Source organism: Prinia subflava, chromosome 3 (genome assembly GCF_021018805.1).
Source record: "Prinia subflava isolate CZ2003 ecotype Zambia chromosome 3, Cam_Psub_1.2, whole genome shotgun sequence".
Taxonomy (NCBI): domain Eukaryota; kingdom Metazoa; phylum Chordata; class Aves; order Passeriformes; family Cisticolidae; genus Prinia; species Prinia subflava.
Genome location: NC_086249.1, coordinates 92487185 through 92514636, shown reverse-complemented (window position 1 = coordinate 92514636; position 27452 = coordinate 92487185). Strand labels below are relative to the sequence as shown.

The following is a 27452-nucleotide window of genomic DNA, read 5'->3' as shown; positions in this document are numbered from 1 at the left end:
GCTCTTGGGGAACAAAAGTTAAGTCATATATTGTCATTTTTCCTCTCATCCTGAGAACTGTGTAAGTCAATATTTAGAATTTCAAGGCATAGATCTGGATATATATAAGTGGAGCCATAGCAGTTTAATAGTTAAAGTTGCAGTAAAGTCTACTTGAAATGTAGGTGAGTCCTCTTCAACAGAGAGGAATAACACTCAGTGTCTTCCCTCAGCCTACAACACTCAGACCAGAAGTGTGTCAAATGTTCAAAATTAATGGATCTTTTCTTGAGAAATTGATGAGTAAAAAGAATTGCTAATGCTTAAATCAAAAAATAGGCCTTTCTTCTACGTATGGCACATGCAACTTTTCCTTCTTGATTCTTGATTGGAGGTAAAAATGAAAAGTAAGTATTAAATTTTTTTTTAATTAAAAAGGACTTAAAGGCAATTTCCCTCGGTTTGTAGCTGCTGAAATCTTGTTTCTGCTTGCTGAATCAGTCTGCATCATCTGCATCATCATTCAGTGATACTCAGCAAGGCAAACAAGTTCAGAGGACTCAGTCCTGAAGTTCCAATATACCTTTACACATGGTCCGACCACCCTTTCATCATCCTTGATGACTCCTGTGCACCTGCTGCCTGCTTTCTTTTTTTAGCTCTCATCTTTAAACTTTCATTTCCCCTCAGCAGAACTGTATAATCAGTACTTTTCTTTAACCTCTATCTTATTTACAATAACAGTGAGCCTCAAGCATTCTGGTACCACATGGTGTGTTGGGAGAAAGCAGAAAATAGCTGCCTGTGCTTGGAAGGAGACTTATCCAAACAAAGATCATACTTTCTCATGCCACTCATCTGTGAACAGGAAAATTGCTGAGTGTGCTAAGCAGATACACATCATTTTTCTCATGTGGACTTGACCATAATATGCCCTATACTGTTTTGGGGGTTTTTTTGTAATACAGGCCAGTGAGTCTGTGTGGCTCTGATAGCCATGAAGGTTTGTTTAAAGTTTCATGCTGGCTGAATAAACACTAGGTTGAGAAACTGCAAAGGTAGTTTCAGTATGATGCATTGCTTCAAAGGTAGCATGCCAATCTCTTTTGCAAACATTGAGTAATTATGGGCTTGAGTAATTTGAGGTGAAGATTGTGGTCACCAAATCTCCCATCTGTGATGCTAGGCTGCACCTCTCCTACAAATACCAGTGGTATATCAAACTCTCTCAGGCAGTTGTAGCACTCATCACACATTTTTTTGTCTTGAGCAACACTCTGCTGTTCTGGATCAGTGTTGAGCATGGTTATTTGCCTTCCTTACACCTCCTTCCCCTTGGATAAGACCAAGATATGGAAGGTTGTTCTGCTAGATTAGATTGACCTAATACATCTTCTTCCCCCTGCTTGTTACTTTTTCACAGCTGTAAGAGAGCAGACAGAGCACACGAAGAGCCTAGAAAATTCTGCCATGAAAGGCTTTGTCCAGAGGTCTTCATTCTACTAAGAGAAAGCAGTCTCAAGTTTAGAGGCAGCTGCTGCATTTCTAGGGACTTTTTGAGATCCATTGTTGAAGGTTTGGGTCAATTTTCCCAGCGATTAAAACTTTATGAATAGGACATGAATAGGACTATCTTTTCTAAATATCAAATCTCTAGAACTAAGTCTAATACCTCCAAAGAAACATGTGACCTACATTTTATAAAGAGATTTCCATGGTTCCAGGATGTCTTTTAATGGGGATTATTAAAATTGTTGTTCTCAAGATTTTTAGTTTCATACCTTTTTTTTTTCTCCCCTAAGAAATTACCTCTGGGTTTGAGCATATCAGCAGCATGCTGGACCTCAGAGGGCTATACCAGACAACAAGGAATCCATAAGATATATGGCTCCATTCCAAACTCACATGAATTAACCTGTACCTGCTCTAATGTTTGCAGGAAGAAAGGTCAGACTAAGACGGAAAATAGTTAAATAACAAATTTCGCTCGATAGCTGCAGGGGTTGTAAGACCTGAGGAACACAAGTGTCAGAAGTGCTGAGGAACTGCTTCTGCCATCAGCTACCTCTTGAAATTGTTGGTGCTTAGCATCAGGAAAAGCTGGAATCATAATACATTGTCTTGTGAACTGTGGCAGGTGGGTGCCAGCAATATTTATAAAGAGACCCCTAGCCCTAAACTGTCAGACTGCAGAAGGAAGAGTGTTAAATTCTAATCTCTGATTTACAAGTCTGGCAGTGCATACTATTCACATGGTGTGTGATTTGAATAATGATGTGTCTACTCCTGATCTCATTAACCCTGATTTAATCCAGGGTCTTATTTCATTAATTCCTGCAAGCTTTCATACAACTGGTTACACAAACAAACAAAGCCCTAAAAATCCTGTAACACTGTAACTATCTTTCCTTCTAAATATTTTCATTATCCCTTTTTTTTTTGTCTTGAAAAAAGTCTCAGCGTGTCTTTTAAAATAGTGATGCATCTCCCAGAATCTCAGTTTTAATTTTACATGCAGTGGAGCTACCTGACACTTGCCTTCAGTGGACTTCTCTGCATAACCTTAACAGCTGTGTGCTGCAGAGGGCTGAGCAATTGTGTTTGTTCAGTAGAGTATTTGGTGAGAGGTCTGTCAAAGAACAATAGGAATGTCTGTAGTTTGCCCTAACCTTTTTATGGTACAGTTCGTCATTCTATAATGCAGAATTATGTGATTGAAGACCTCTGTAGGAATTTGTACAATTTTTCATTACATGCTAATTGGATAGAAAAGTGGCTGTTTAAATCATCAACAAGGCTTTTAAACCTGTGTTTGAAATGAAAATTTTGAAATTCTGTACAGCTGTATTTTATGTATTTTGTATGTTTTTGTGTAGCACAGTGACTTCCTTTCAGTTTGTGTTGTTTTTTGTTGTTGTTTCTTTTTAACTGTACAATATCATTTAGAAAAGATAAATACTTTCTTTAAAAACCTTCCATATGATTTTAATCAGAGAATGCAAGATACTGGGTGAGTCAATGTTCTCATTAGAAAATCCTGCTGTTAAGGATCATATGGTTTGTGATAGGATTTTGCATAAGGATTTATGTTACTTTGTCTCTCTCTAAACCTGTCTGTGTTTTAGAGATAGCTTATCTGCTTATCTAACACATTACAATTTGTGGTATGTCTCCCAGCACTTTTTTTCCTAAGAGTGTATGTTGTTGCTTTTTTTCTGTATTGATCATCTCTTCAAATTGGTATGGTTGTGAGAAGCAACACAAATACAACAGAAGTTTCTTACATATATATATATATATATCTCATATCTATATCTGTATCTGTATCTCTATATGTGTTTTGTGTTGTAATATGCACAGGGTTTTTTTTATACTGACAGCAGAAATATTTTTACTACATGAAATATCCATTTTTCACTGTCTAAAACTAGTAGTCTATTACATTTTTTAATAAGGCCAGGTGCCTATGGGGAGAAGCTCTTAGCATGCTAAATTCTGGCATATCCCACTCTCTACTCAAAGAAATGAGGAATGACATTGCACTTTCAAGCAAAGTTAACAATGCTTCTAATAGCTGGGTGAAAATGAAACCCGTGTGAGATGAAATTTATTTTTATTTGAAGCTGTGTGAGTGATTTCATTCTGCTGGAGCTGGACTGGGGGGAGGATGGCCGAGAAGCAGCTTTTGTGCCTGCCCACAGTACCTGCCCTTGGTATTTGTGTGCCTCCCCACTGTATCCAAGGATGCAGGGAAGAGCACACGTGTGTTTGTGAGCACCTGCACAGATGTGTGTGTGTGTGTGTGTCCCTGTGCTGGGAGCACTGAGCAGAAATGCACACAGGTGTCCTGTGCTATTGCCAGACACCAGTGCAAGGCAGGAATTACAGCTGATAAAAGCCTGCCTGGCCATCCATTGTCATGAAGGCTGGAGAGGTGGGGGAGGAAAATGCCACTTAGGGAGTCTGGTTGCCAAGCACCTTCCCCATGGCAGTCCCTGCTGCAGCAGTGCCTTTTGCCCTTAATCCCACTGCTCACATATGTTGCTGAGTATGTCAAGCAAAACAGTTTCCCAGCCCCAGATTAACACTGGGAAGGAGTGTGTACTGCAGGGGTTCATGGACAGGTGCTACCAGACAACTCCACAGCAGTATGAAATCAGGAATTTGCCTCCAGTTCATCTGCAGGTTGAGAGACCTGCTGCAGTTGTACAGTGTGATTCTCTGAGAGCTTTCTGAAATGCAAACTCTGTGTCAGCTCTGCAGCTTGCCCACTCTAAATCTTAGAGTCTTTGGGTCAGCATCTCTCAAGTGTCTCATACATGGATGGTGTGTCCCTCTGTTCCGGTGACAAGTTTGGTTTTCTTCACCTTTTTAATAAATTTATAACAAGCTTCTGGTTTTATACTTTTCACCTACTCTGGGTAAACTGCATATAAAGATCAACAAATGTACTTGCTCTTTTTCAAAGTCTTCCTTAGAGGTGTCTTGTCACACACACTGTGCACCCAGCCTGTGCCAATCATTTCTGCTTCTTTGTGCTTCCTGCCATCTGCTGTGTCTGCTCATCAGTTATGCTTTTGCTTACACCTAGGCTGTGAGGCCTCAGAGACAGGTACTGTCACTTGAAAAAAATGGGTTGGGATGAATCGAGTGGGTTGGAGTGGCATCCAGCACCCAGCACACCATGATTTTCCTATTTCCCATTTTTTATTGCTCTAATTATAATTTTCAGTCTTGGTCTGTTAAGTGTGTTAAGACATAATGAATTGCTTCTTTTGGTGGTAGTGAAGCTGATCACTGATGTAGCCAAGCATGTCTCCATAACCCAAACCACAGTGTGCAGAGGGTGCATTCTTTTTTCTTTCTGGCTTTCTCTGAGACAGGTGGTGTTTTGTGATTATTTGTTTTAAAATGTGCTCTCCACTTTTCCTACTGTTGTATTCCTTGCTCTTTCTCATAGTCTCCATCTCCCCCCTCCACCTCCTCCATGTGTCTTTAATCTTTTCTTTTCTGGTAATTTAAAAAAAACCACAGTAAACCAATTGGTATAGGTGAATATGACTGTCTCCTTTTGAACTGAAGTACAAAGTGTTAGGCTAAGGGATGGAACAAGATTTTCTTGAGCCAAGTGAATGCAGAAACACACACTCATGTTCACAGAAAAGCAGAGCTGAAAGATTGCATAAGACTCAACAAATCTGAGAGTTTAAATTTTATTGTAAAGCAGGCACTCATCTCTCTAGAAGTACAAGGCTTTCTACATATGTAAGAGTGCAAATCCTATTCAAAAGACCTTTATTTATCAGAAGGATGTACGAAAGACATAACAAATAACCTAACAAATCTTTATCAGAAAAGGAAGAATGTGGAGTTTCTTTGAAAGAGGAGCTTGAGTTTGCTGTAGGATGCTGGTCACTGATGTGTAGCAGAGGAACAGAGGATTTAGGTGTGGCACAGGGTGGCACAAGGCATTGTAGCTTGGGCAGCTCAGGCTGGGATAAACAGGAGAGTTCAGACACAGATATCACAGAGAAGTACCAGCAGTTTAATCAGGAGCGGGTTGCACTGTGCCTTCAGTGCACAGCACTTTTGTGCTTAATGTAGAATACACTGGATGTAGGAGTTATTTTTTTTCCCAACAAAAAAGATTTGTTTGTTGCCAGTTGTTTGCATTAAATCTCACCTATTAATTTTTTTACAGTGGTGTTTTCAATTGCCCCACTATTGTCTCAAATGTCTGGGGATGACCTTTGCTATAAGTAAAGTTTATAAATAGATTTAGTACCAAAATGGGTATTTAAATGTTCTAAGAAGAGTGTGCAAGACAGATGGGCTGTAGAAGCCTTTACTTATGGCTTTGCAATGAATTTATGATTGTGCAGGCTGGCTCCAGGTGTACAATAGATGGTGGAGCAGTGTCCTGACATGAAGCTTTGCAGTGTTCATGAGACCCTTCCATCTGAGAAGCAAGGGTGGCACTATGGCCTTACCTGAGCAGCCATGAAAGCAGCACTTCTGGCTGTGTTCAAGGCTTTATTTGTGCTGGGAGAGAGCAAATCAGTGCATCTGTTTTATGTAACACAACAAGAAAAACAAAGGAGGGTTAAGCAGGTCAGAGTCCTCATCCTTAAAGTACCTGTTCTGCTCTAGATATGCTGTTCAGTATGTAAAACTTGTGAACAAATAACACTTTTCTCTATCAAGCTGTAAATTAGATAGGAGTCATGTGAGCCACAGAAACAGAAATTATTTTAAAGGCTAGATACAAAAACCAAAGAAAGGTTTAGGAGGCTGTGGTTAGAAATAACCCCAGAACTAGGCAGTAGTAGCACAAACCAGGAGGCTCATGAACTGTAACCCTGTCTTTTTCTTTTTTTTGGGTCACATGCCTGACAGGCGTCTGGGAGCATGTTTTCTGTAGACTTGGGATAAGCTGATAGTGAAAAAAGGAGAGAGTATGTAGAATCCTGCAGCAGTGAAACAAGAGCAAGCTTTTGTCATGAGCTCAGAGGATGTGTGCAGTCACAGTTTGGGATCTGTGTCTCTGTTAGAAGCTGGGGGTCACTGCTGCAGCAGCACCTTCTCCAAACCATCCTTCCCCCTCTGCCTGGTGACAGAGCCACTGGTGAGCGTCTCCTGTCACAACCTGCTGATGAGATCTCAGTCTTGATCATGGTGCTTGAAGGTCCCGTGTCCTCCCTCTGTGTCTTGGACCTGCTTCTGCCCTAGAAAGGAGAAACTAAAAGCCAGTGATGCAGAAGCCAGGAAAATAAAAGCCTGGTTGTTTCTTATTTCTCCATGAAATGTCATTTTGCTTTTTACAGAATGTAAAGCTCATGCTATGAAAGTGTACTGGATTTTAGTGCATGCAACATCTTTTTGGTTGAAAATAATTTTTGTCTTGATACTAGTTCAGTTGCTGGGAAGGTTTATTCCAACCTTGCTTCAGGATACATTGTTTATTTCTATTAGAACAACAAGATTCTTGAAAATAAGAGTTACATTTCTAACTAAGCACGTTTATAATTCAATAACCTTTAACTAGTTTTAGTGAAAATGTCACAGGAAATTACTTAGGAGGACTAAATATTGAATTGATGTATTGTGCAGGAGAGTTTTATTTTGAGGCATTTAATATGAATGGATAATTGAACTCACATATTGTCTGAAGTTACAGACATTGTTTGCAGGAAATCATGGTGGCAGTTCTCTTGAAGTGTGAAGTATGGTTTTTGAGAAAAGGGATTGAAGGAAAAGCATTCTGTATCTCAGAGGGGTCAAAGTGCTCCTGACGTTTCCATTGTCATCTTTGGATAATTCAAATGTGTTGTGTTGTTTCCTCTTTGCTGCGTGTGATTCCAAGCTCTTATTCCTGCTCCCATATTTGGCTTCAAGCAGAGCACATGCTACAGATTTTTGAATTGTGAAAGACTCATTATATCTCAGCTTTCAACTCTTTCATTGTGCATGTGCCTTGATTTCAAAGTTTTGATTTTGATTAAATCTCTTGCTCCCTGGATGCAAGAACTGTTGTTCCCTTCATATGGAAGCCACAGATAAATCACCTTAAAGTCTGATAGTGATTCTTCTCCCCGTTTTTCATGGCTCCCAACAGTTTTGAGGAATAAGTGTTGGCTGTCAGATTTCGTACCTGCAGCAGTACAAAAAAGGATTTTTTTGTATTTAGAGTCATGGACAGGTTCCAGCAATTTCCTCAAATGTTTTCAGCTGAGTTTCCTGTAAAGGTCAGAACTGCTATAGTAAAAAAATCCTGAAAATGGCAGAAGTTCTTGTACTTTCCTATCTGTAACTTTTGTGGCTGACCTAATTCAAGCATTTGCTCTAATTTCAAGGAAGCTTTTTGATAGAGGGGCAGAAACTTCAGCATGTAAAGACACATAAAGAGAAGAATCTCTTTTCTTGAAATGTAATAAATGATTCAGTTCTGAGAAAGAAAAAGGCTAGGTCTTGCAAACAGCAGCAAAAAGATTGTTTTCACTTTTAAAGCTGTTAACTGTTCTTTTTGTCTCTCTTCAGATTGCCAAAGCATGTGCCATTTCGAAGAGTAACAATTTTTTTACTTACAGATAAGGTGCTTAATTTACACATTTTATATGTTGAAATAGCCATTTAATGAGGTACAGGTATACTTGAATATATTGTATTTTCCTATGTGAAGGACTTTCACCACTCCATGTAATTTGTTGTTATTTGAAGTTTTGTCATGTTGTAAAGCTGATGAGCTTAGGGATAACATCTTTCAAATTTCCTGTGGCTTATACTGATGTACAATAGGATTAGAGAAGATCCAAATAAAAACGGCTCAAGTATTGTTTAGGATTTTGTGTTTCTTTGGAGAAACTATATTTCTAAGTTTGCTAGAAGAAAAGAATCTTTTCACAGTGATTTGGCTCTTGCTATCTATGCAGTATGGTTGAGTCCTAGTTACAAAAAAGTAGTATTTTTTAGTGTATTAAAAGGGTGTACAAATTGTAAGGGCCTTTATGCCCCCATAATATCTTTGAAATTGTAGTATTTCATGGAATGGAGCTTAGTTTATTTTTAAAGTTCACAATTACTCTTTTTCAGTATTTCTCAGATTGAGGATGCTTCTTCCGAGCAAGAACTGCTTATCATACTGGAATCACACTGAAACCCACGTAGACAGGAGGTGGAAGCTATCTTAAAATTTCTGGCATCAAGAGAGTGTCTTTTAGGTTTAGTGGTTGAAATGCAAGGTTACTTACCTAAGGGTTGGGTTCCTGAGGCGTAGCCTCTTGAAAATGATCTGCCATTAACCTGGACCTGCAGTTATCTCTGTGTGGCCTAGGAAAGAAGTGCATCGCTTAGATCCATGAAATTTACCCCAGGCAGTGCTCCAAAATCAAGAACCAAATAGCACCAAAGATTTGGAGCTATTTTTGAAGCTGTTAGCACTGTGAAAGCCTACCTCTTTGCAAGTGGGTTGTGTGAGTGAGACAGCTGCTCATTCTGCAGAAACATCTCACAGGAACTGAGGTAAAGAGCCAAGCACTGCACTCAGGATCCCTCTGAGCTCCTTCTCCTGAGCCTCTCTGGGGTTTCCATTGACAAATGTCTTGGGAACTTGGTTGTGGGAGGGGCTCTCAAGGCTGTCCAGCCTGTTCAGATAATGTCACCACAGGGATTCCTGGTGAAGGTTCTCACACTGTGTCCCTCAGAGGAGGCTCAGTGGGGCTCAGATTGTCCGGCTGTACCAGCCCACCCACCCTGTTCTACTCAAGGGCCCGCAGCGAGTGGTGGTTGTATCTGATTAGGGTGGGACTATATCTGCTGTAGCCAAAATAAAGCCAGAAAGCAGTGCAAAAGTCTTGGTCAGGAGGGGCACCCAAGTCCTTCCTGGGCAGGCAGCAGGTTGATGTGTTCCTAGTAATTTAGAGCAGTGTAATGTAGTCAAATATCTTACCTGTCTAGTGTCTCTTCTCTTTTATTACACAAGCTTCTTTTTTAAGACAGCAATCCTTGAACTTAAAACTGGACTATTAGTTTCTGTTCATCCTGCTTTAGCATTTAAATTCAGCTGTTCTTGAACTACTTATGGCAGATTGAGGGCTTCTATCCTGACTGAAAGTTTGCTCCCTCCTTATTTGTGTACATGGAATTTCTTCTTTAAAGAAAAATAATATTTGCAAATTTCAACTTGAAATCAGAACTAGAAATAGATTTTGTGATACACCAGGGAAAGTTCCCACAAGCCACCTTTGATATGCATGGTTTGCAAGCTCATTTGCCTACTCGTTCTTCACGTGGTAGGCTTTGACTCCTTGCAGATCTGGAAGGACTGGGTTACATAAGGAGATTTCTGTAGCCATTACTGGTGCAGCACCAAAGTTTTAGGGCTATTGCAGTTCATTTACCAAATATGCAAGGTAGTCATGTTCAGTATATTTTTTGTAGTAAAAGAAAGTGAGCTGACTTGGTATATTTATTTGGCCAGAGTTGTTTGTGTTTGTTTTCACTTCATTTTTCAAGAAGAAATGCAGTTTTGAGTAAGGCATTATGGTGTTTTAGACTAATAATTAATATTTTTTTTACAGCAGATTAGAGTGGGGATAGATGTAAAGGGCTGTGTCAACATTTGTGAATGTAATAGCTCTACGGTCTCGTTGGCCTGGAGGATAAGGGTGCCTGCCTCTCTTTGAACCACAGCTGAAAGAAAGTTCTAAAATCCTAAATTCCCCAAGGGTGAGCACTACAGAAGAGAAGACAGCAAGGAGGCAGAAGCAACCTACTGGAGAGAGGAGAGAGGCTCTAATGTCAGCACTAGTGTTTGCTGCAGGCTACAGTGGGGAGGCTGCTGAAGGCTGGGGCATTTGTTTGGTTTTGTTTGTAAGTTTTTAGTCTATTGCTGTAGACTAAGACAAGGAATTAAAAAGATATGCAAAGATCTTAAAGCTGGCATCACTTACTGCAGAATGCATCCTAAGCCACTTAGATATGGGCTTCCCATGGGATATTGCTAAGTATGAATATGTTTCTAATAAGATTTTAGCTTAGTAGTTCTGGATTGACCTTTACTTGATTTCTGTTTCATATTTAGACAATTCTCCACTTTTCCTTGCAATTCTCTCCAGGATCTGTAATTTCCAGCTGCTGGGGTTGGTCATGTCATGTTTCTCTGGGCAGTAGTTATGAAAGATTATACGACTCTTCTCACGAGCATCAAAGGTAACAGTAATGAAAAGTAGCTCAACAAGTGGTAGAAAGGCCCACAAATAAATAAGTCCTTAGATAATTTTGGTGACTGCAAGGTGCCAAATCATCTGTATAAACTTTGGCTTAGTGGACCATTGGCACGTGTGTCTTCTTTCCATGAATAGTGGACAAGAAAGAAGTGCAAGACTCCCCACCCTACAAACAAATGCCAGTGTTTGGGAGTTGTACTGTATTCCTTTGTTTTTTTCAGGAGCCAGACAAGGCTTTCTCAAAAGGCTGTCAGCAGCAGCAAAGGCACCAGTGTCATTCATCTGGAGACTAAAGGGTACAGCATTGTTCTCTGTTACAGCAGACAATTTTCTCTGTCAGTTTTGAAATTGCAAAAGGATTTTTACAGTTAAAAATGTTGTACTGCTGTTTCAGAATTTGTGAATTGAGGATTTAGTTACATTCTGACATAAAGAATGAAAAATAACACAGTAATGACACACAGGAAGTAAGTTCAGGCAAGACGGGGTCTTCTGTAGGATGTTGTCTTGTGGTCTTGTTCACATGAGGATGCTGTTTGACTCACAAATTCTGTTTAAACGACAGATAATTTTTTTAATACACAGCGAGTTTGTCACCTAGCTGCAAAATAAATATAAAGGACTGGGTGAATAAAATTATACATTTTATTTTTTAAGGCTGTGAAAAAGAGGCTTGTGGAATAATGTATGTGTTAAGCCTAGTCCACATCTTTTAGAAAGTGATATATTCTTCATAATGCATACAGTGTTCTTAAATCCTTACACGGTTCAATTTTTTACCAGAACTATGCACAATAATTCTTCTAACAACAGCAGCATCTATCACAGAGGTATCACACACCTTTCATACACATATTCATCTTTGTTATTTCAGTTACTGTTACTCTGAGGAGTTGCCTTTTAGATACTATTTTACCTGTATGATGGCAGTAGATAAAGGATTTACTGTACCTTCCACAGGCAGTAATTTATAAAACTTTCATCTCTGCTAATATACTGATACACAGAAAATGCTCTGGACAGGTGTAGAAGACTCTATTAATGTTGAATGGCTAATAGGTCTATTAGCTAATAGCTAATAGGTCTAAGCTATTTCTAATTAAAATAACAATTGGTTTTGGTAAATAAAAGTTTAAAATAAAATTATGGGATTCAGGTTTAAGGCACATCTTACAGAGAATAACTTAGAAAATATTTCTTTGCTTGATGCTGTCCACAGATGACAACTTCAGAAACTTTAAACAGAAATGTGCTTTCTATGCTTTAGTGCTTATATTTGATATGCTGAAAACCTAAATAAGATTTACAGTATTTCCTGTGTATGGTACAATGGTGGTAGAAGGTGATCCTGCACTGGGATGCAGAAGAGGGCAGTGAATGTAAGAGAGGTGAAAGAGAGGAGAAGAGGGAGAGGTTTTTGTAATGGGAAGAGTTCATCCAAAGCCATCACCTGTCTCTGATGCCTGTTTAGTGTAGATCTCATCAGATTTGCAGATGGCATCAAACTGGGGGAGCAACTGGCGTGCTTGAAGGCAGGGCTGCTCTTCAGAGGGCCCCAGACAGGGACACTGTGGAATCCAGCAAGGACAAATACCAGTCCTTGCCCTGGGAAGGAGGAATGCTGGCAGATCTGCAGAGTGGGACCTGATAAGAATTTGGGAGCAGCTCTGCTGAAAAGGACCTGTGGGTCCTGGTAGGCAGCAACATAAGCACGTGCCAGTCTTGTATCCTGGCATCAACACAGTGAGCAGCATCCTGGGCTGCATTGACAGCCTGCAGACTGAGGGAGGTGGTAATCCTCCTTTACCTGGCACTCACTGTCCACATCCAGAGTACAGCAGCCCATTTTGTGGATGGGATGAGAATTTTGCATAAAGGAAAGATAGTGAAGAGCTGAGGCAAGTTCTGTGCCTGTGGAAGCTGGAGCACATGCTCCCTAAGGAGATGCTAAGGGAGGTATGGGCTTTTTCAGCCTGAAAACAGGGGTTTGGAGGGACCTTCTGCTACATAAAATATTGTTATCCAGGAGATAGAGACACACCCTTCACAGTGGTGCCTGGTGGGCAGGACAGGAGAGAGCAGATAGGACTTGAGAAGAAAGTTCCAGGCAAGGTGTGAGGAAAATTTTTTCACTGTGAAGTCAGAGAAGCAGTGGTCTGCAGCTTCTGTCCTTGGAGGTTTTCAAGACCCAGCTGTCAAACAGCCTTGGATAGCCTGGTCTAACCCCAGAGGTGGCCCTGCTTTGAACTGAGTTGGAGTAGGGACCTTCTGAGTTCTCTCTCAGCCTGGGTGGCTCTGTGGCTCTAGGACAAAGCTTGGAGCAAAAATTAATTTTTTTCTTTGTGTTTTGGCACATGGTTGTAAGCAAATGGTTCAACCTCTGTAGTGTGTCACCAGTCTAGAAAGTGGAGGTAATGCTGTTTGTCTGCTTCAGTGCTGTTTTAAGATAAGATATGTGAAAGGTGATGATATTTTGGATGCTTTGTCAAAGTGGGTATCGACAGCAACACGGTTAGGCTTTTAAAGTCTGCCTAAGAAGCTGATAGAGAGGGTACTGTGCATCTCTAGCACAGTACTGTGAAGCTGTTTTCTGTGAATTTACTTTTGTGAAACCCCACCATACATATTTTCAATATATATTGTCAATCACCTTAAAAGGTAGTGAGCAACAAAATGTGTCAGGGTTAGCAACTGCCCTGACAGCAGTCTCACTATATGCTTCTTCCAATTATGGTAACATTTGTCATATTTTCCTAGTTAATAGTTTATTCCCTGCTATGGTGGTTGTTTTTGTGGGCTTCTCATTGGAGGGGAAGCAGACTTAGCTGCCTTTACGTCAGGAGCACTGTGCTGGTTCTGCCCTGTGTACCAAATGTACAGCTCACTGCTTGATAAACTGAGATGTCTGTTCCCACCCCCCCTCAACCTTTTAGCTTTGTTGATCTTTACTAAGAGTTTTTTAAAGCTGTCCTACAATTTCACACATAAATAAGGTGTTACTTAAAAAAGAAAAACAATATTGCCCATTGGAAAAAGTTACTGAAAATTGCTTTCTTTTTGTGGCATTTCAACTTTTTAAGAGTCTTTGTGGTAACACTAGAGCAGACAGAGGTGTGTACATAGAAGTTTTAAGAAATCTTGGGAGCTTGAGATTTAGAATATTCTGTAATACTTTTTTTTAACTGTTTCTTTTTTTTCTTTTCCCTCTCTACCTTTCTGCAGGAAATAAAGAAAGACATGAAGAAAGAAAATACTGCCAACAAACCACCAGAGAAGCCTATAAATGAAGTTTCCAATGGAAGCCCTTTACTGTTGTCTGAGACAATTATTAGAACCAACAAAAAAGGTACAGTATTTGGACATGAAATGCAGAATAAATTCATGTCTTCCAAAGAACAAAATGTAAACATTTCTTGTTTTTAGAAATAAAACTAGTCTATTTAACTGAAAAGGCACAGCAGGAATAATAATAGTAAAAAAAAAATCTTTGTCCTCTTGAACTGGCATAGATGGATGCACATCTAATATTTCCACATTCATTTGCATAGACATCCCTTTCTTTTTAAGGAAATCCCTCCTCCATACATTTAATTAAGGAAAGCTATATGAGGAGATTGCTAAAGCTTATTAAAATAAGGAACTGGCAGCTTGCATATATGGAGGCTTTTGCACAGGGATGTCAGTCTACATTCACATATTCATGCTTTATCTGGGACAGAGAGCTCTAAAAAAAGGGGGGGAAAGTAGAAAACATACAACTTAATGCATTAGTTTCTTGGGAAGTGTCTTTAACTGTCTTTCATTGGAGACTGGAATGTGTGCTCTTCATGTCTGGCTTGACTCCCAATGCAGATTCCTATGTAGGGTTTTAGGTTGCTAAAATGAAAGCCTCCAAATCTTGTGTCTCATTCCCTAGCTCCCAGCCCTGCTTTCAGAAATATGAGAACAAATCAAAAAAATTTGCAATATAAAAGCAGGATTTTTCTTTAGGTTATGTTTATTCTCCTGTTTGTTTGTAGGAGCACAATTGGCTCCATTCAAGAGATAAGCAGTAATTTTTTTCTGCAGATTTCACTGGACAGTTTCTTGCTTGCTGTCTTATACAGAATAATCTGCTGTCTTTAATCATTGCCATAATGTAATTTCCATTTTGGAGTGTCTTCTATACTGTTAGGACTGTTATGGACATTTCCTCTTGTGTATTATCAGCTAACATTTTATCTGAGCTGCAGTTTCAGTAGAGGTTATACTCAAGGTTTACATTTGCAAGTTAAGAAGAATTAATAATTTTAGCAAAATGTATGACTTCCTTTCAAATGTGAAGCTGACCAATCTCTACGAGCTCTTTTGCAAGGGTTGATATCCTCTGAAAGATAAGATTGGAAATAAATCTCAGAAAACTTTGTCTTTTGAGCTTGTTGTCTTGAATCTGGAGACACGTTCAGCATTTCTGCTTTGGGTCAGAGGTTTTTCAAGCAACAGCAGAATTAAATTACTAAGAATTATTATTTTTCATGGCTGCTATACAGAGCCATATGAGTAGTTGGGAAATTATCTAGGGACCAAGTTTGTTCCATATTGCTTCAGCTGCTATTTGGAGAAGGCTAATAGCTGTGGCAGATGCAGAGATTTGGTTCAGTCACAAGGGGATAGCACTCCAAATATGATCCTTGGAGCACTTTCTCCTCCTCTCTCTTCCCTCTGGCTACAAGCTTTAAAGGCTTCAGGAGAGAAAGATTTTTCTGTCTCTAGCTGAAGAATACAAAACCTCATATTTGCTGAAAGGAGTAAAGCAAAGTCTGACATGAAGATCTGTAAGTTGAGTAGGGATGAGGTTTGGAAGTAGCAGATTTCATGGGATGAGATGAATCCCCATTGTTGGTGGGAATTGCACTTCTCAGGGTACATCGTGTCAGGGTTGGTGCACTGCTCATCCTGGCTGCTTCTCCACAGCCAATTCCATTGCTGCTGCAGAAGAAGCAGGTGCAGGAGGCCGTGGTCTGGCAGCACAGCCAAGGATGCACAGAGCACAAAGCCAAGAGAGCTTCCCGTCGTTTTTCCTGGGATCAGTTTGAGCTTGGTGCCACAGGAGCCTTGTTTAGGTGTGGACAGCTCAGCAAATAGTTACTGCTGTGTTCAAAAAGAGTTTTCTAAGATCTATGTGGCCAATCTCCTTGTGGAAGGTGTTGCCATATCACACTGAAGAGGGAGCTCTAAATGCCATAGGTGTTATTTTCTTAAAGTGTTCTTGCCCTGGGATTTTTGTAAAATCCTAACTCAATCTGTTTACTGATCACAGAATGTGACCTGAAAGACATGAAAGAGGGTACAGGGTGTTTGTGTTTGGTTCATTGGTGGTTTGTTTCCTTTTTTTCTCTTTTTTGTTAGGAAGTGATGAGGCTAGGGGCGCATCTAAAGGTCTTTAGCCACTGTTCAGCAGTGAAAATGGTCAGCAGTATTATTTATTTGCTTGGGCAATGTAATCCTGCTGCTTGCAACTTCAGAACAGATCCAGTGATGTGGGAGTAAAGCATTCTGTGCTGCTGCATTGTTTTTAATACCAAGATGATGATAATTGATATTCTACTGCTGTGGTGTTATATTGTGTAGTTTTACTACTTAACTTGGTTGGCCTAATTTAAGTGTCAGCACATTAGCAAGCATTTACATTTTGAGGAGAAGAATCTTGGCCTCTTGGGCTTCTGGCTTGTATTGAGTTTTTCCTTGAGAAATATTGACAAGTGTCCAACAGTGGTATTCAAGGAAAATAGCTAAGTTATTTGTAAGAAACATCTAAGTAACTAAGAGGAAAATAATTAATTTCTGAACCAAAAAAGGTATTTAGGATCCAACTTTATATCCTGGGTTTTTTGTGCTAATTATTTCTAAGTGGTATATTGAAGTTAAGGGTTCTAATAATAAAATCAGTGTAAATTGAAATAACTGTCTGCATACTGCTTATTTGCTGACTGGGGTTAAACCACAACAGTAATGGGTGTCACTACTTTGGATTACACATGTGGCACAGGGACAAATTAAAGTTGGTGTAACTCCACCAAGTGTAGCCTACCTGGGTTATTACTTCCATTACATAGTGAGGGTTAGAACTGGTTGTATGTCACCATTTGTGAATCATTCAGGTTTTTGTTACAAAAGCCAAGAGGAGATGGAAGGATTTGACTTTTTCTGCTTTTCGCTGTGGGCAGTAAAACCAGAATATGTCTCATCTTTTAATGTTTCTCATTGACCACAGATATTAGTGACCTAATGGAGACAAACAGTAGTGACCATTGCTGTGGTGGACATTATTTAGGAAATGCTGTTACACCTTTCCTTGATGTATTTGTGGGGGTATTTCCTCTATTTCCAGGATTGTGAGTACGATCTAGAGGTCAGGGCTACACGTAAGAAATATTGGGGTTATTTGCTAGATCTGCCACAGAGTTGCTGTGGAACTTTTACTAAAGCACTTGAACTGCTGGCCAAATTACCACACTTATCTTCCTAGGCCAGGTTTAATATGTATTGCTATTTCAGATAGGCAGGGCTTTATTTTTTCTGATTTCTTGCAGTGACGTATCCAGATTTATGAGTAACTTCCATGTATTTCAGGTGTCTCTGCCTTAGGCTGCCTATTGGCAAAACCTAGTTTATACCTGCCTCATTAAGATGCTGAGAACTGTTCCAGCATGGGAGTGATGGCAATTGACATCCAGCAAAGTGAGCGTTTTAATGTGGCACTGCAGTGGGTTCATGAAAGGCTCAGGAAAGGACCATTTGCTGCAGTGTAGGGATGGGGGTGGGGAAGCACGATGGCCTTGTGCTTTCCCTGCCCGTTCCCAGCCCTGGGCTGCTTCGGTGGGTGCTGCAGGTGCTGCAGTGTCAGCCCTGTCCAGGGGAAAGGGCTGTGGCACTGAGGCACCTGGCTGAAGCTGTAGGAATGTCAGATGCTGGTTGGCTTGCATTATTCATTGCCAGAAACTGGGAGGGGATTGTTCTTTTGCTTCTTCCTACAGATCATAAGCCAAAAAAATCCTTTCCTCACCATGAGGGGGTCTTTGAGTATAACTTTTCCCTGCTTCAGTTTTTTTTGTTGGCATATAGAACTATTGTTCTAAAACTTTTATAAAGCTGACATTTAAAAAAATGTTAAAAAATAGATCCTTTTCTATTTAGAATTGGCATTGTTGCAATTTTGTAATAGCAGGGTGGGAAAGCCTTTTCTTCCCTGAAAACATTTTCAAATTGTTTGAAAAAAGCAAAATTATTGCTATTGTTGCAATTGTTTAATAATATAAGAAAATTACAACCAGGTCTCGGAACAGAAAAACACTGAAGGATATATTTTCTTTTCCTTAAAAGCTTTTCCAACATGGTGAAATTCCATCTCTTCTAAGCTGACTTTCAAAATCTAAAAACAGATCCAAAGTTGGGCAACTGTGTCAGATCTGTCATAAATTCAGTACAATCTTCATTCAGGTATAAAGGGACATAATGAAAACTTACCTTCAATAAGCTTTAAGTGTTAAATGGCCACAGCTCATTTTAGACTAGTTTTGTTCTGATTTTTGAGTATCCTATTTTTAAGTATATTATTCATTATGCTGTTTTGGTTGTCTGGGAACAAGAGCCCACTTGCTTAGGTCAAGTTGCAAAACTGGAACTGATAGACTGTATTTTGGAAGTAAACTAACAACAATTGTTATATGAGTAAACATATTTGAGGCAAAGATATATTGCCTTGTCAGATATATTTGTTTTCTATAAACTGTAATTGCAGGCTGCATTGAGCCAGCAAATCTGGAACAGTTTATCATGTGTTACATTTTCTTAATCAAAGCCAAATACTGAAAGCAAGGAAAGTTTTTTCTAGTTCTCTTGAGAATTATTTAATTTACCTTCCAGCATACATTAAATAACAGAGCATTTGCATGCAATGCTAAAAGGGAAGTTTTGTGTAAATAGGTTTGATGATATAATAGGTTTAATTTAGAAATAAATAACAAGTCTGTTGTATGCAAAACTGAGATTTAAGTCCATTTTTGTAAATTAGAGAAATGGGAAAAGTATTTTGCAAGAAAAATGCTTCATCATTTTGTTCAATAGTTTTTGATTGTTTGGATATAAAAAGGCACCCCATTTATTAGAAACACAAGCTAATAAATAACTCTCAGCATGTGAGTGTGTTGACTCTGAATCTTATATTAAATAATCTATGTAAGCTATGAATCTGGTTGTATTTTTTAACAGAAAAACAAAACCTTTTTCATAAAATATTTTATTACCAAGAAGTGCAAGTGACTGCCTTCATCATGCTTGATTAGATGTCTGACCCTCAGTACGCTCAGCTTTGGTTTTCCTTTCACACACAGTAAGTCTGAAGGCATTGATCTTTCTTTTGTTGGATTATTCTTCTGCTGTTCACACATTCAGGTCCTCTCCACAGACAGGCTTTGGTGTTCTCTTGCAAGTACTGCCAGCTTCAGAGAAATTATTGCTGGCAGGGAAAAAAAAAATCCCTTTCATTTTTAAGATCAGCTAATTGGTGTATAATCAGTATACAGTTTACACAAATATGCACAAGAACATACTGCTCAGCCTATTAAGGTTAAAATATGCATGCAACATATGACACCAACTCAAAATGAGACGTAAAAAATTAATGGCACAGGAAACTTGAATGTGCAAAATATTTATTCTTTGACTTTAATACCATATCTGCACATGCATATGTAGTGTCTGAGATAATACACATTTCCTTTAAAAGTACTGGTTTTTTGGATATAAGGGTAAAAATTATCCCAGTATTTAGGTAAGCTAGACTGCCCTGGAAGTCAAAGCTTTCAGTTCAAAAAGGCAGGAAAAGACACCAGTCTGTGCTGGACATGTGGTTATCTCATTGACATGATTTTATTTATTTATTTATTTTTGGCTGGTAGAAACATCTCAGTGGTGTCTTCTTGTCAAGAGTGGAATGGGTGCTCTCTCTTTTTAAGCACATCTTGCTTATGAATTCAGTTTAAATAATGACTTGAGATATATAAAATCTAAATTTCTTTTCCTGTGTTATGGTCATTTGCTGCCCTGGTATTCAGTTAAGGTTTCATAATTTATCCAGATTCCAGTATTTTGTTCCAGGAGATCATTTCTTATTTCTTATTTACTGTGCAGTGCCCCTCATCTTTTTTTTTATCCTAACTGCTTACCCTTTCTTTTCAATTACTCCTTTCTTGTAGTCTTCAAAATGCATGAATGCTGAGCCCTGACTTAGTTTCTGCAATTTTGAATTGCAGTGCAGCAGTGGTTGAATCCATCCACTGCTGTGGCATGTTAGTATCATGAGGCTGTGTGCAGGAACAGCCTATAGAAACAAGAAGTAGAAATCACTCTGGGTTTGAAGGGAAATTCCAGATTAATTCTGTCCTCTGCAATGTGTTTGCCTCAGTGGCTGTCCTGTGTGTCACAGATTTAGCTCTAGGAATCCCATTTATGGACCATGCTGGGAAACACTGAACAAAAACACAGCCACTGCATCAGGGACCTGACTATATAATACCTGTGTATGTATTATATATGAAACGAGGTAACAGAAAACTAAAAACAATGCACTATTTGGGCAATTGCTAGCAGGCTGTTTTCAGGTTTCTTGCAGACACAGCACATTTGTTTTAATAAAACATTTAGATCTGTATCTGCATTTGAGAACTGGGAGGTTGGTATGAAGAAAACTGGGACAATGGCTTAGAATTTAATTTTATCCTGTTGGATGCTGGACAGGACAGAGAAGAGGCAGAAGATGACCTTTTCAAATGGAGCTTAAAGAGATGTGGGAGAGGAGCCACTGCTGAGCGCTCTCAGCAGCTTCCAGATGAAACAGAGGGAGGTAGTTATGGAAACAGTTGTGGGCATCATTTAGTTTGTTGGTTATTTTCATTTAAGCTAGACCCAGAAATATATTTGTATCAATGAAGAAGCAGAGGCAAGTGATTTTTAAGGAAGAGAGTGAGAGGGAACAAGTGAAGTGGTGGAACAGGGCTACAGGGAGCATTGAAAGAATAAGGAGAAGAAATTATTTTTGCAAGTAATTTATGTTTATGCACATATCCAAAAATGCTGCAAAAATGCTGTTGAGGAACAGTTTAGAGAGTGGCAGCTTTCCTTTCATGAACACTTTTGAACATGAAGGTTTTGTCTAATCAGTTAAAGGATTTTTTAAATTTCTTAAAGATTTGCAATACATTTTACATGCCTGAAGCATAAAATTGTCAGGTGTATCATTTATGATACCATACGAGCCATTTGTGAGCTCACTTTTAGCACAATATGTGATTACTGTCCACAAGGTACTAATCAAGAGTGTTGTCAAACCCAGGTGCAAAATGTTTTTCTATTCAAATTTATATTGAAATCTCCTTTAAAGAATGCAAAACCCAATAAAATATGCTGGCTGTTGAAGTAACAACAGCAATGAAATTTCCTCTTGTCTCAAAACTACATTTCCCCATCACAAAAGTGACTGTTGATTTTTCCACAGTGTTCTGCAGAGAAATGTCTCCCTGCTGCCAGCAGTTCTCTCTTCTCAGTGCTGGTGGATAAGTCACTTGGCACCCAGCAAGGCCTTGCTGCCTTTGAGGTCTGTCCCTGACCTTTCCCCTCTAGACTGAGCTGTCTGTGTCTGTCTCCTTTAGCCTTTCATCTGGGTGGTGTGGGATTTCTGAGAAAAACATGGCTAACTTGATTTGAAAATTAGCAGACCAACCTTTCTCCCCTGTCCATTCTCACCCATAATAAGGGAATAACTGAAGATGAACAAGGTGGTTCACCTGATGCTGAGCCTTGGAGCAGGACTTGGGGATCTCTGTATATTTCCCAGTGCCAAGACACATCTGGCAGCTGTGATAGGAGAGAGTTGGACTTCTTATTCTGTAGTGGAGACAATGCAAGCAGAGGGGAAATGCAGAGATACTGTTGTGGAATGTAGAACACAATTCTGTCTGGACTTAAAATTTGGGGTCAAGAGAATATACTTTGACTGTGCAAGTTAATGTATTTTCCACCAGCTCTGAAACTTTGCAGGTGTACTTTAAACTGGGTCAATAACACATTCCTTGTTTTTTCTTCAGTTAATCTTGATGGATTTGTAACTGTTAAGTTAAATATGTCCCTGTAAATGTGCAAGCACACTGACAGGCAGATCCTTAGTTCAGGGTTCCTTTACCTTTACTTGATGGAGTGGTAGCTGGGATGGAGCTGCACTGATTTTGAGGAGATGGGGACTGGTGTTAGCCTTTCCTGTGGGCTGGAATTGGGGCTGTGCAGCTGTTTACATCCTTCTCCCATGGCCTGTAGATAAGAGTGAGCTGTGCTATGTAAGTTACAGCACTAATCAGCATCCTCTGGTAGTTGAAGGTTTCTGGCTCCTGAACAGCCATAAAATCCTTTGAATGATTTGTAGGGTTGTACGTGAAAAGCAGGGCATGTCTGAACAGTGCCCTTGGGTCTCCTTCAAGTTGCAGTGTCATGCAACATGAATTGAAGGCCTAAATAATTTGGATAAATGATTGATAGGAGATTTTCTTCTTTAATCCATTAAGCCCTCCTCTGTAAAAAAGATTTTTGGATGTAGGTGAAAGTTGAATGTAAACATATGCCTTTGTGCTTTTTTAAAAAAGCTCCACTTTGGACTTGTGCTGTCCACATTGGCATCAAGTGACTTATTCTGCTGCTGTTGAATCACTTCAGTGTAGGAAACCTTTTGATTTCTGTCTACTTGGACTAGAAGGAAACTACAATTATTATTCAAAACCTTCCTCTTCTGATGGAATGGTGCTTATAAACCCAAGTTGGAACAGACTTCTGCAGAAAGTGGCTGGAATGTACATAGCAAAAAGGAGCCGTGGCTGCTGGTAGGAGGGAGCATCACTGTTTGGGTGGTGTAGGAGAGGTGAGCAGAGTTCTGCTCAGAAGTGTGCTGTCCTAGGGACCTTTGTGAGCCAGCTTCTCCTGGGGGTTTGGATAGCAGTGTGTGTCTGGGGAGGGCTTTAACTCTGAACACATTTTGCAGTGGTATTTTTCACCTCTGCTTTTGCCCTGCTGCTTTTCCCATGTGCATACCTGCAATCTCTAGAGTGGTTTAAGCAAAACTTTACTGTTCTCTACAAATGGCAATAAACTGTATGAAGGCAATGCCCATAAGGCACATTGTTTGGGCTCTTATATGATGTATGATAGAGTCTATGAAACATTTTACTTTCAGGAACTGGTACATGCTTTAAAAACAGTCTTCTGATTGAAGACTGGAATGAAGCCATTCCTGGAATAAACTTGTCACTGCATTTATTTTAATTATTTTTCACACACTGTGTGGAATACTTTGGTTTATCACGTTAAAAGCCCCTGAAATTAGGGAAATTTGCTTTGCTGTAACTAGATTAGAAAACATGTGGAGGTATCAGACTGTTGACAATGCATGACTTGGATTATCCTGAGTAAGATGGCATTTTTAGCTATTTAGGCTTTCAGTTTTTGAATTCCTGCATTATGTAGGTGCAGTAACATGAATAACAAGATAATTTGCCTGCAAAGGTATATTTCTTGTTTCCACCAGTATGAAGTTTCCCAAGTTTTATTCATTGAATACTTCATACATGTTTTGTCTTATTTCAGAATTTTCTTCTTTACTGTCTACCCTACCATTATCAAGGTGCACACAGCATGGGGCACTGTGCTGTTAGTAGTCCTGTGTTGTGATGTATACTACAGTTTACCCTATTTTTTGTGGTTATGTCACTGTTTTCTAACGTTATTTCACAGTTAAGATGCACCAGTCATTTGCATTAGTTCCTATTATATCTCTTTGCATTCCCTTTTCAGTTATAAATACATGTTTGTGCCTGTTCCTTTCTTGCTGTTAATTTGTAGAATCATCCCCTATAAAAATGCAAAGCGTGTTGCTGCTGATGGTTGGTTTCCAGGCTCGCTGGTGGGGTGGTTGTGCTTGACAAGGGAGTGAGATGTGGAAGTGCTGACAGGCGGCTGATGGCTGATTCCTGGCCCCACGCGCAGGATTGCGATAGGCAGGGTTATTATTGTTATTATCTCTCACACTGCAAGAGCCGCTGTTTCCTAACTTCGGCGCCGACTTTATTTAGAAGCAGAAGTGGAGGCTGGGCAGAGTTCGTGGTGGTGAGGAGCAGCCCCCTGCAGATGCCTGAATTAGCTGGGAATGATTGCTGAAGTCTGCAGGGGTGTGGTGCCACTGGCACGGTCCTCTGGGCTGCCTTGCTCTGGTGAAGGCCCCCATGACTTCAGCTGTTACTGCAGCATCTTCTGTGGCTGCATATTTGTAATCTGCCTCTCTGTTCCACAGACTTCCAGAGAGCACTGGCACCACTGTGACAGCCCAGGATATATCTGCTTTCCCCCAAGAAATACTTGGCTGCTCCAGAATCTGCTTCTGATATTGTTTTGTCTAGAGACCAGATTTTACCAGCCTTCCACCCAGAGAGTGCTCAGCCTAGCATTGAAAATATGCTACTATGGCAATTCACAGATTAATACCACACTGTTTTGACTTTCCATGAACTCTATTCATCATAATACTGTTACTTAAAACACAATTTGTCAATATCTTTTTCCTTATATTATGATAACATTTTTATTAATGATGTGTCCAAGCCTGATGCCATTGTTAAGACCTCTTTAAGGATTTCAGGCATTTATTTTGTATTTCCGAGCTGGTTGTTTTGTCCTGTACTAACATGTTTCATTACTATACCTTTAGTACCACATGTACCTTGTGCTGGCTTCTGTTAGATTCCTGCTAGATTCCAGATGTCCCTGGTCTGTAGAGTCTGGTATCTAGCTCTGCAAAAGCTGCAAGAGGCAGTGTCAGCCATTTTTGCTTCATTTTGCAACTGCGATCACAAGACTTGGTGTTTTTCAGACCTAGGAATTCTCTGTTAGACTACTGACTCAGCGTAGTGTTATCCTAAATTACAAGGGTCATAGTTACTTCTGGGAATTCATAAGAGGTCAGGAAGGTCTCCAGGAAATTATTTTAATAAAAAAGGACCAGTGACCTTAGGAAAACCAAAAGATGCAGTCACATGCGTGGCAGTTATGGAGCAAATAGAGCAGTGGAAAACAAAAGTAACAAACATTGAAATGTTAGACTGAGGCTGTAGTTTTGTGAAGATGTTAAGCTTGCATTGCCACCAAAAAAAGAGACTTTTTCCTCTTTTTATTCTTCCTATGTTCTGGTACAAATATTTGGCTACATGGTGGGCCAGATGAGGAGAATGATCAAGATTAGCATCAAACTAACAAGAGAAAAGCTTGTTTTTAATAGCAGGTCTGTCCCTTGCTCCTCATACTGCTTCACAAGCACTGATCTGACAGGATGGCAAGGAGTGTTGCAGGACCTGCAGGAGCAGAGGGATCAGCAGCACTGCCTTTTATTTGGTTGCAGGTCAAAATAGTTCCAAAACTTCTATGAGAGAGTGATGGTTTGTCAAATTTTTTTAAAGCTGGTTCATAGTCATTCAATTAAATGAACCACTAAAGAAAATGGCTCTGTTGTTAGCTTCCATTGTGAATGCTGCTCTTCACTTTTCTCCTGTGCTGGGAAGGTACAAGCATTGGTCAGTGTCCAGAAAAACCATCACTGCAGTTGCATACAGTGTTCTTCTTATGCAGATGCCTTCTTGCCTGCCAATTCTACGTCTTGTAACCACAGAACTGTTTTGGAGATGGATTTCATTACTGACACAGCTGACTTGAGCCAGAGTCACTACTTATTCACAGCTTTTAGGTTTGAGGAAGTAACTTTTTATTCATGTAGCAGGAGTAATGGAAAAGACAAGAGGAACTTAACAGTTATTTTTAGGAAAAGATAGTGTTTATCCCAGCAAAACTAAAAACGTTGTTGAGACATTACAAACTTGAAACCTAGACAGTTGTGGTTTTGTTCTTCCATAATTATTTTAATGTGAAGGAATTTCTCTCAGTGCATACTCTATCAACCTGTCAGCTTCAGTAGTCCTCCACATACATTTTTATACCTATGCAAATTGATATGTTTCTATGTGGTGTATGAAAAAAGCCACTAAAAAGCCGGAAATCAATAATGCCAGAAAAATAGTAAACTGATAACTTGCTTTTAAATGCTCGTTAATGTATCAAAGAACATTTTGAGCACTATCACAAATAAAAGTAATATTATGGAACAAATGCATCAGCATAGGAGCTGACAATAGTTTTATAACAGACTGTATGATTCAGAAGGAGAAAGTAGTGAAGGGTGTACAGATGCCATTAAAAAGGCTGCTAAGTTGGTAAGGTATGAAAGCAGCCTGCCTGCCTTGCCTGGCATCTGGAAGTGTGGAAATCTCCTGTCTAAGGAAAACAGAACAAAAAATGAAAGGGACAGTAAACTGGAAGGAATTGCTCGATTCAACATGGAGAGCTCTAGCACTTTGGCTAACATGATGCTAAGGAACCTTAGGCAGGGTTCTGGTGCAAGTTTTGGGTGGTGTCCAAGTGCTTTGACCTGGGGATAGAAGTAGTTTGTGTAATGCTGCTGTGGAGGGAGAAAAGACAAAGACTGAGGGAAGTGTTGGTGGCAGGGTCAGTAGGGGGTCTTGCGTGTGCAGTTGGATAGAATTAGGAGAGCTGTGCAGCCAGATTCCAGGAGTTCATTAATTTGGCAGGAAGTTTCATCCTTGCACAGATCAGAACTGACATGAAGTCATCCCTACTCACAGCATGTTGTCAGAAGTGGAAATGGTTGTGGTCCTGGAGGCAGAGCCAAAGGGTATTGAGGTGAAGAGTCATGTAAGTATGACATGCCCAGATGTATCATGGAATGGGGAAATCTGGGTTAGCTACTGGATGAGGGACTCGCAGCAAACAAAGCAGCAGAGGTTTTTGACATGAAGTTCTGTACAGTTTAGGAGCTGGCACTTTGTACACTGTATTAAGACTAGGATATTTCTGTACAGAAACCTTTCAGTGTCTAATTTAAAATCTGTGAAAACTAGCAAAAAGCTGAAAACGCAAGGTAAGTAAACATCACCAGAAAGATGGTTGGCAATAGATCCCTTGAATAGGAGGCAGAATGATTAGTTTGTTCATCACTTGCTATTTTTGAGAATTACGGGAATTAAAAGGCAGACAAGCTTTTATTACAAAGACTGCAAACCCAACCAGCACATGTTCTGCAGTCAGGTTGTAGGAAGTTCTGTGCCAAAAACTGGGTAAACAAGTGTGAACTGACCATTTCCAGAAGAGGCCAGAGTGGTTAAAATCCAGCATGAGTTTATCTGAACTATGCCTTTGATGTGTTTTGGGGCTTCCCCACCATTTGTGTTGTGAAATGCCATGCTTGATGCAAGAGTGGCACACTGCTCAAGTGGTTATTTGAAGTTAATGTTGAGAAATATAATGCAAGCTACATTATCTTTGGGACCAAAAAGTATTTCTTGGGGAACTGGAGCACTTTCTGGCAGTGTGCAGTGTAAAGGAGACATCTTTCCTAGCTATTTCATTATGTAAGGCATTAAAGATTGTTTTAGATTTTCAGCTTTTCAGTGTAAACAGCGGACCTAACACAGAGAAACTACCACTGCACTGAAGGGTATTGTTTTCAGTAAGCAGATAACTGATTGGTATACAATATAGAAAACTATGAAGATTTTATTTTCTTCCTTACTCTTCTTGTTTTTCAAATCCAAAAATGTAGGGTGGGAG

The 27452-nt window shown here is 39.6% G+C and overlaps 1 protein-coding gene across 2 annotated transcripts in view; it reads left to right on the top strand.

The window, feature by feature from the left end:
• Nucleotides 1-27452, top strand: part of SH3KBP1 (SH3 domain containing kinase binding protein 1) — a 209947-nt gene that overhangs the window by 62687 nt on the left and 119808 nt on the right. For both annotated transcript variants that reach the window (XM_063392917.1, XM_063392916.1), the window contains exon 3: nucleotides 13926-14049. In XM_063392917.1, coding sequence (XP_063248987.1) covers nucleotides 13926-14049 — 124 coding nt within the window. The remainder of the gene's footprint in view (nucleotides 1-13925; nucleotides 14050-27452) is intronic.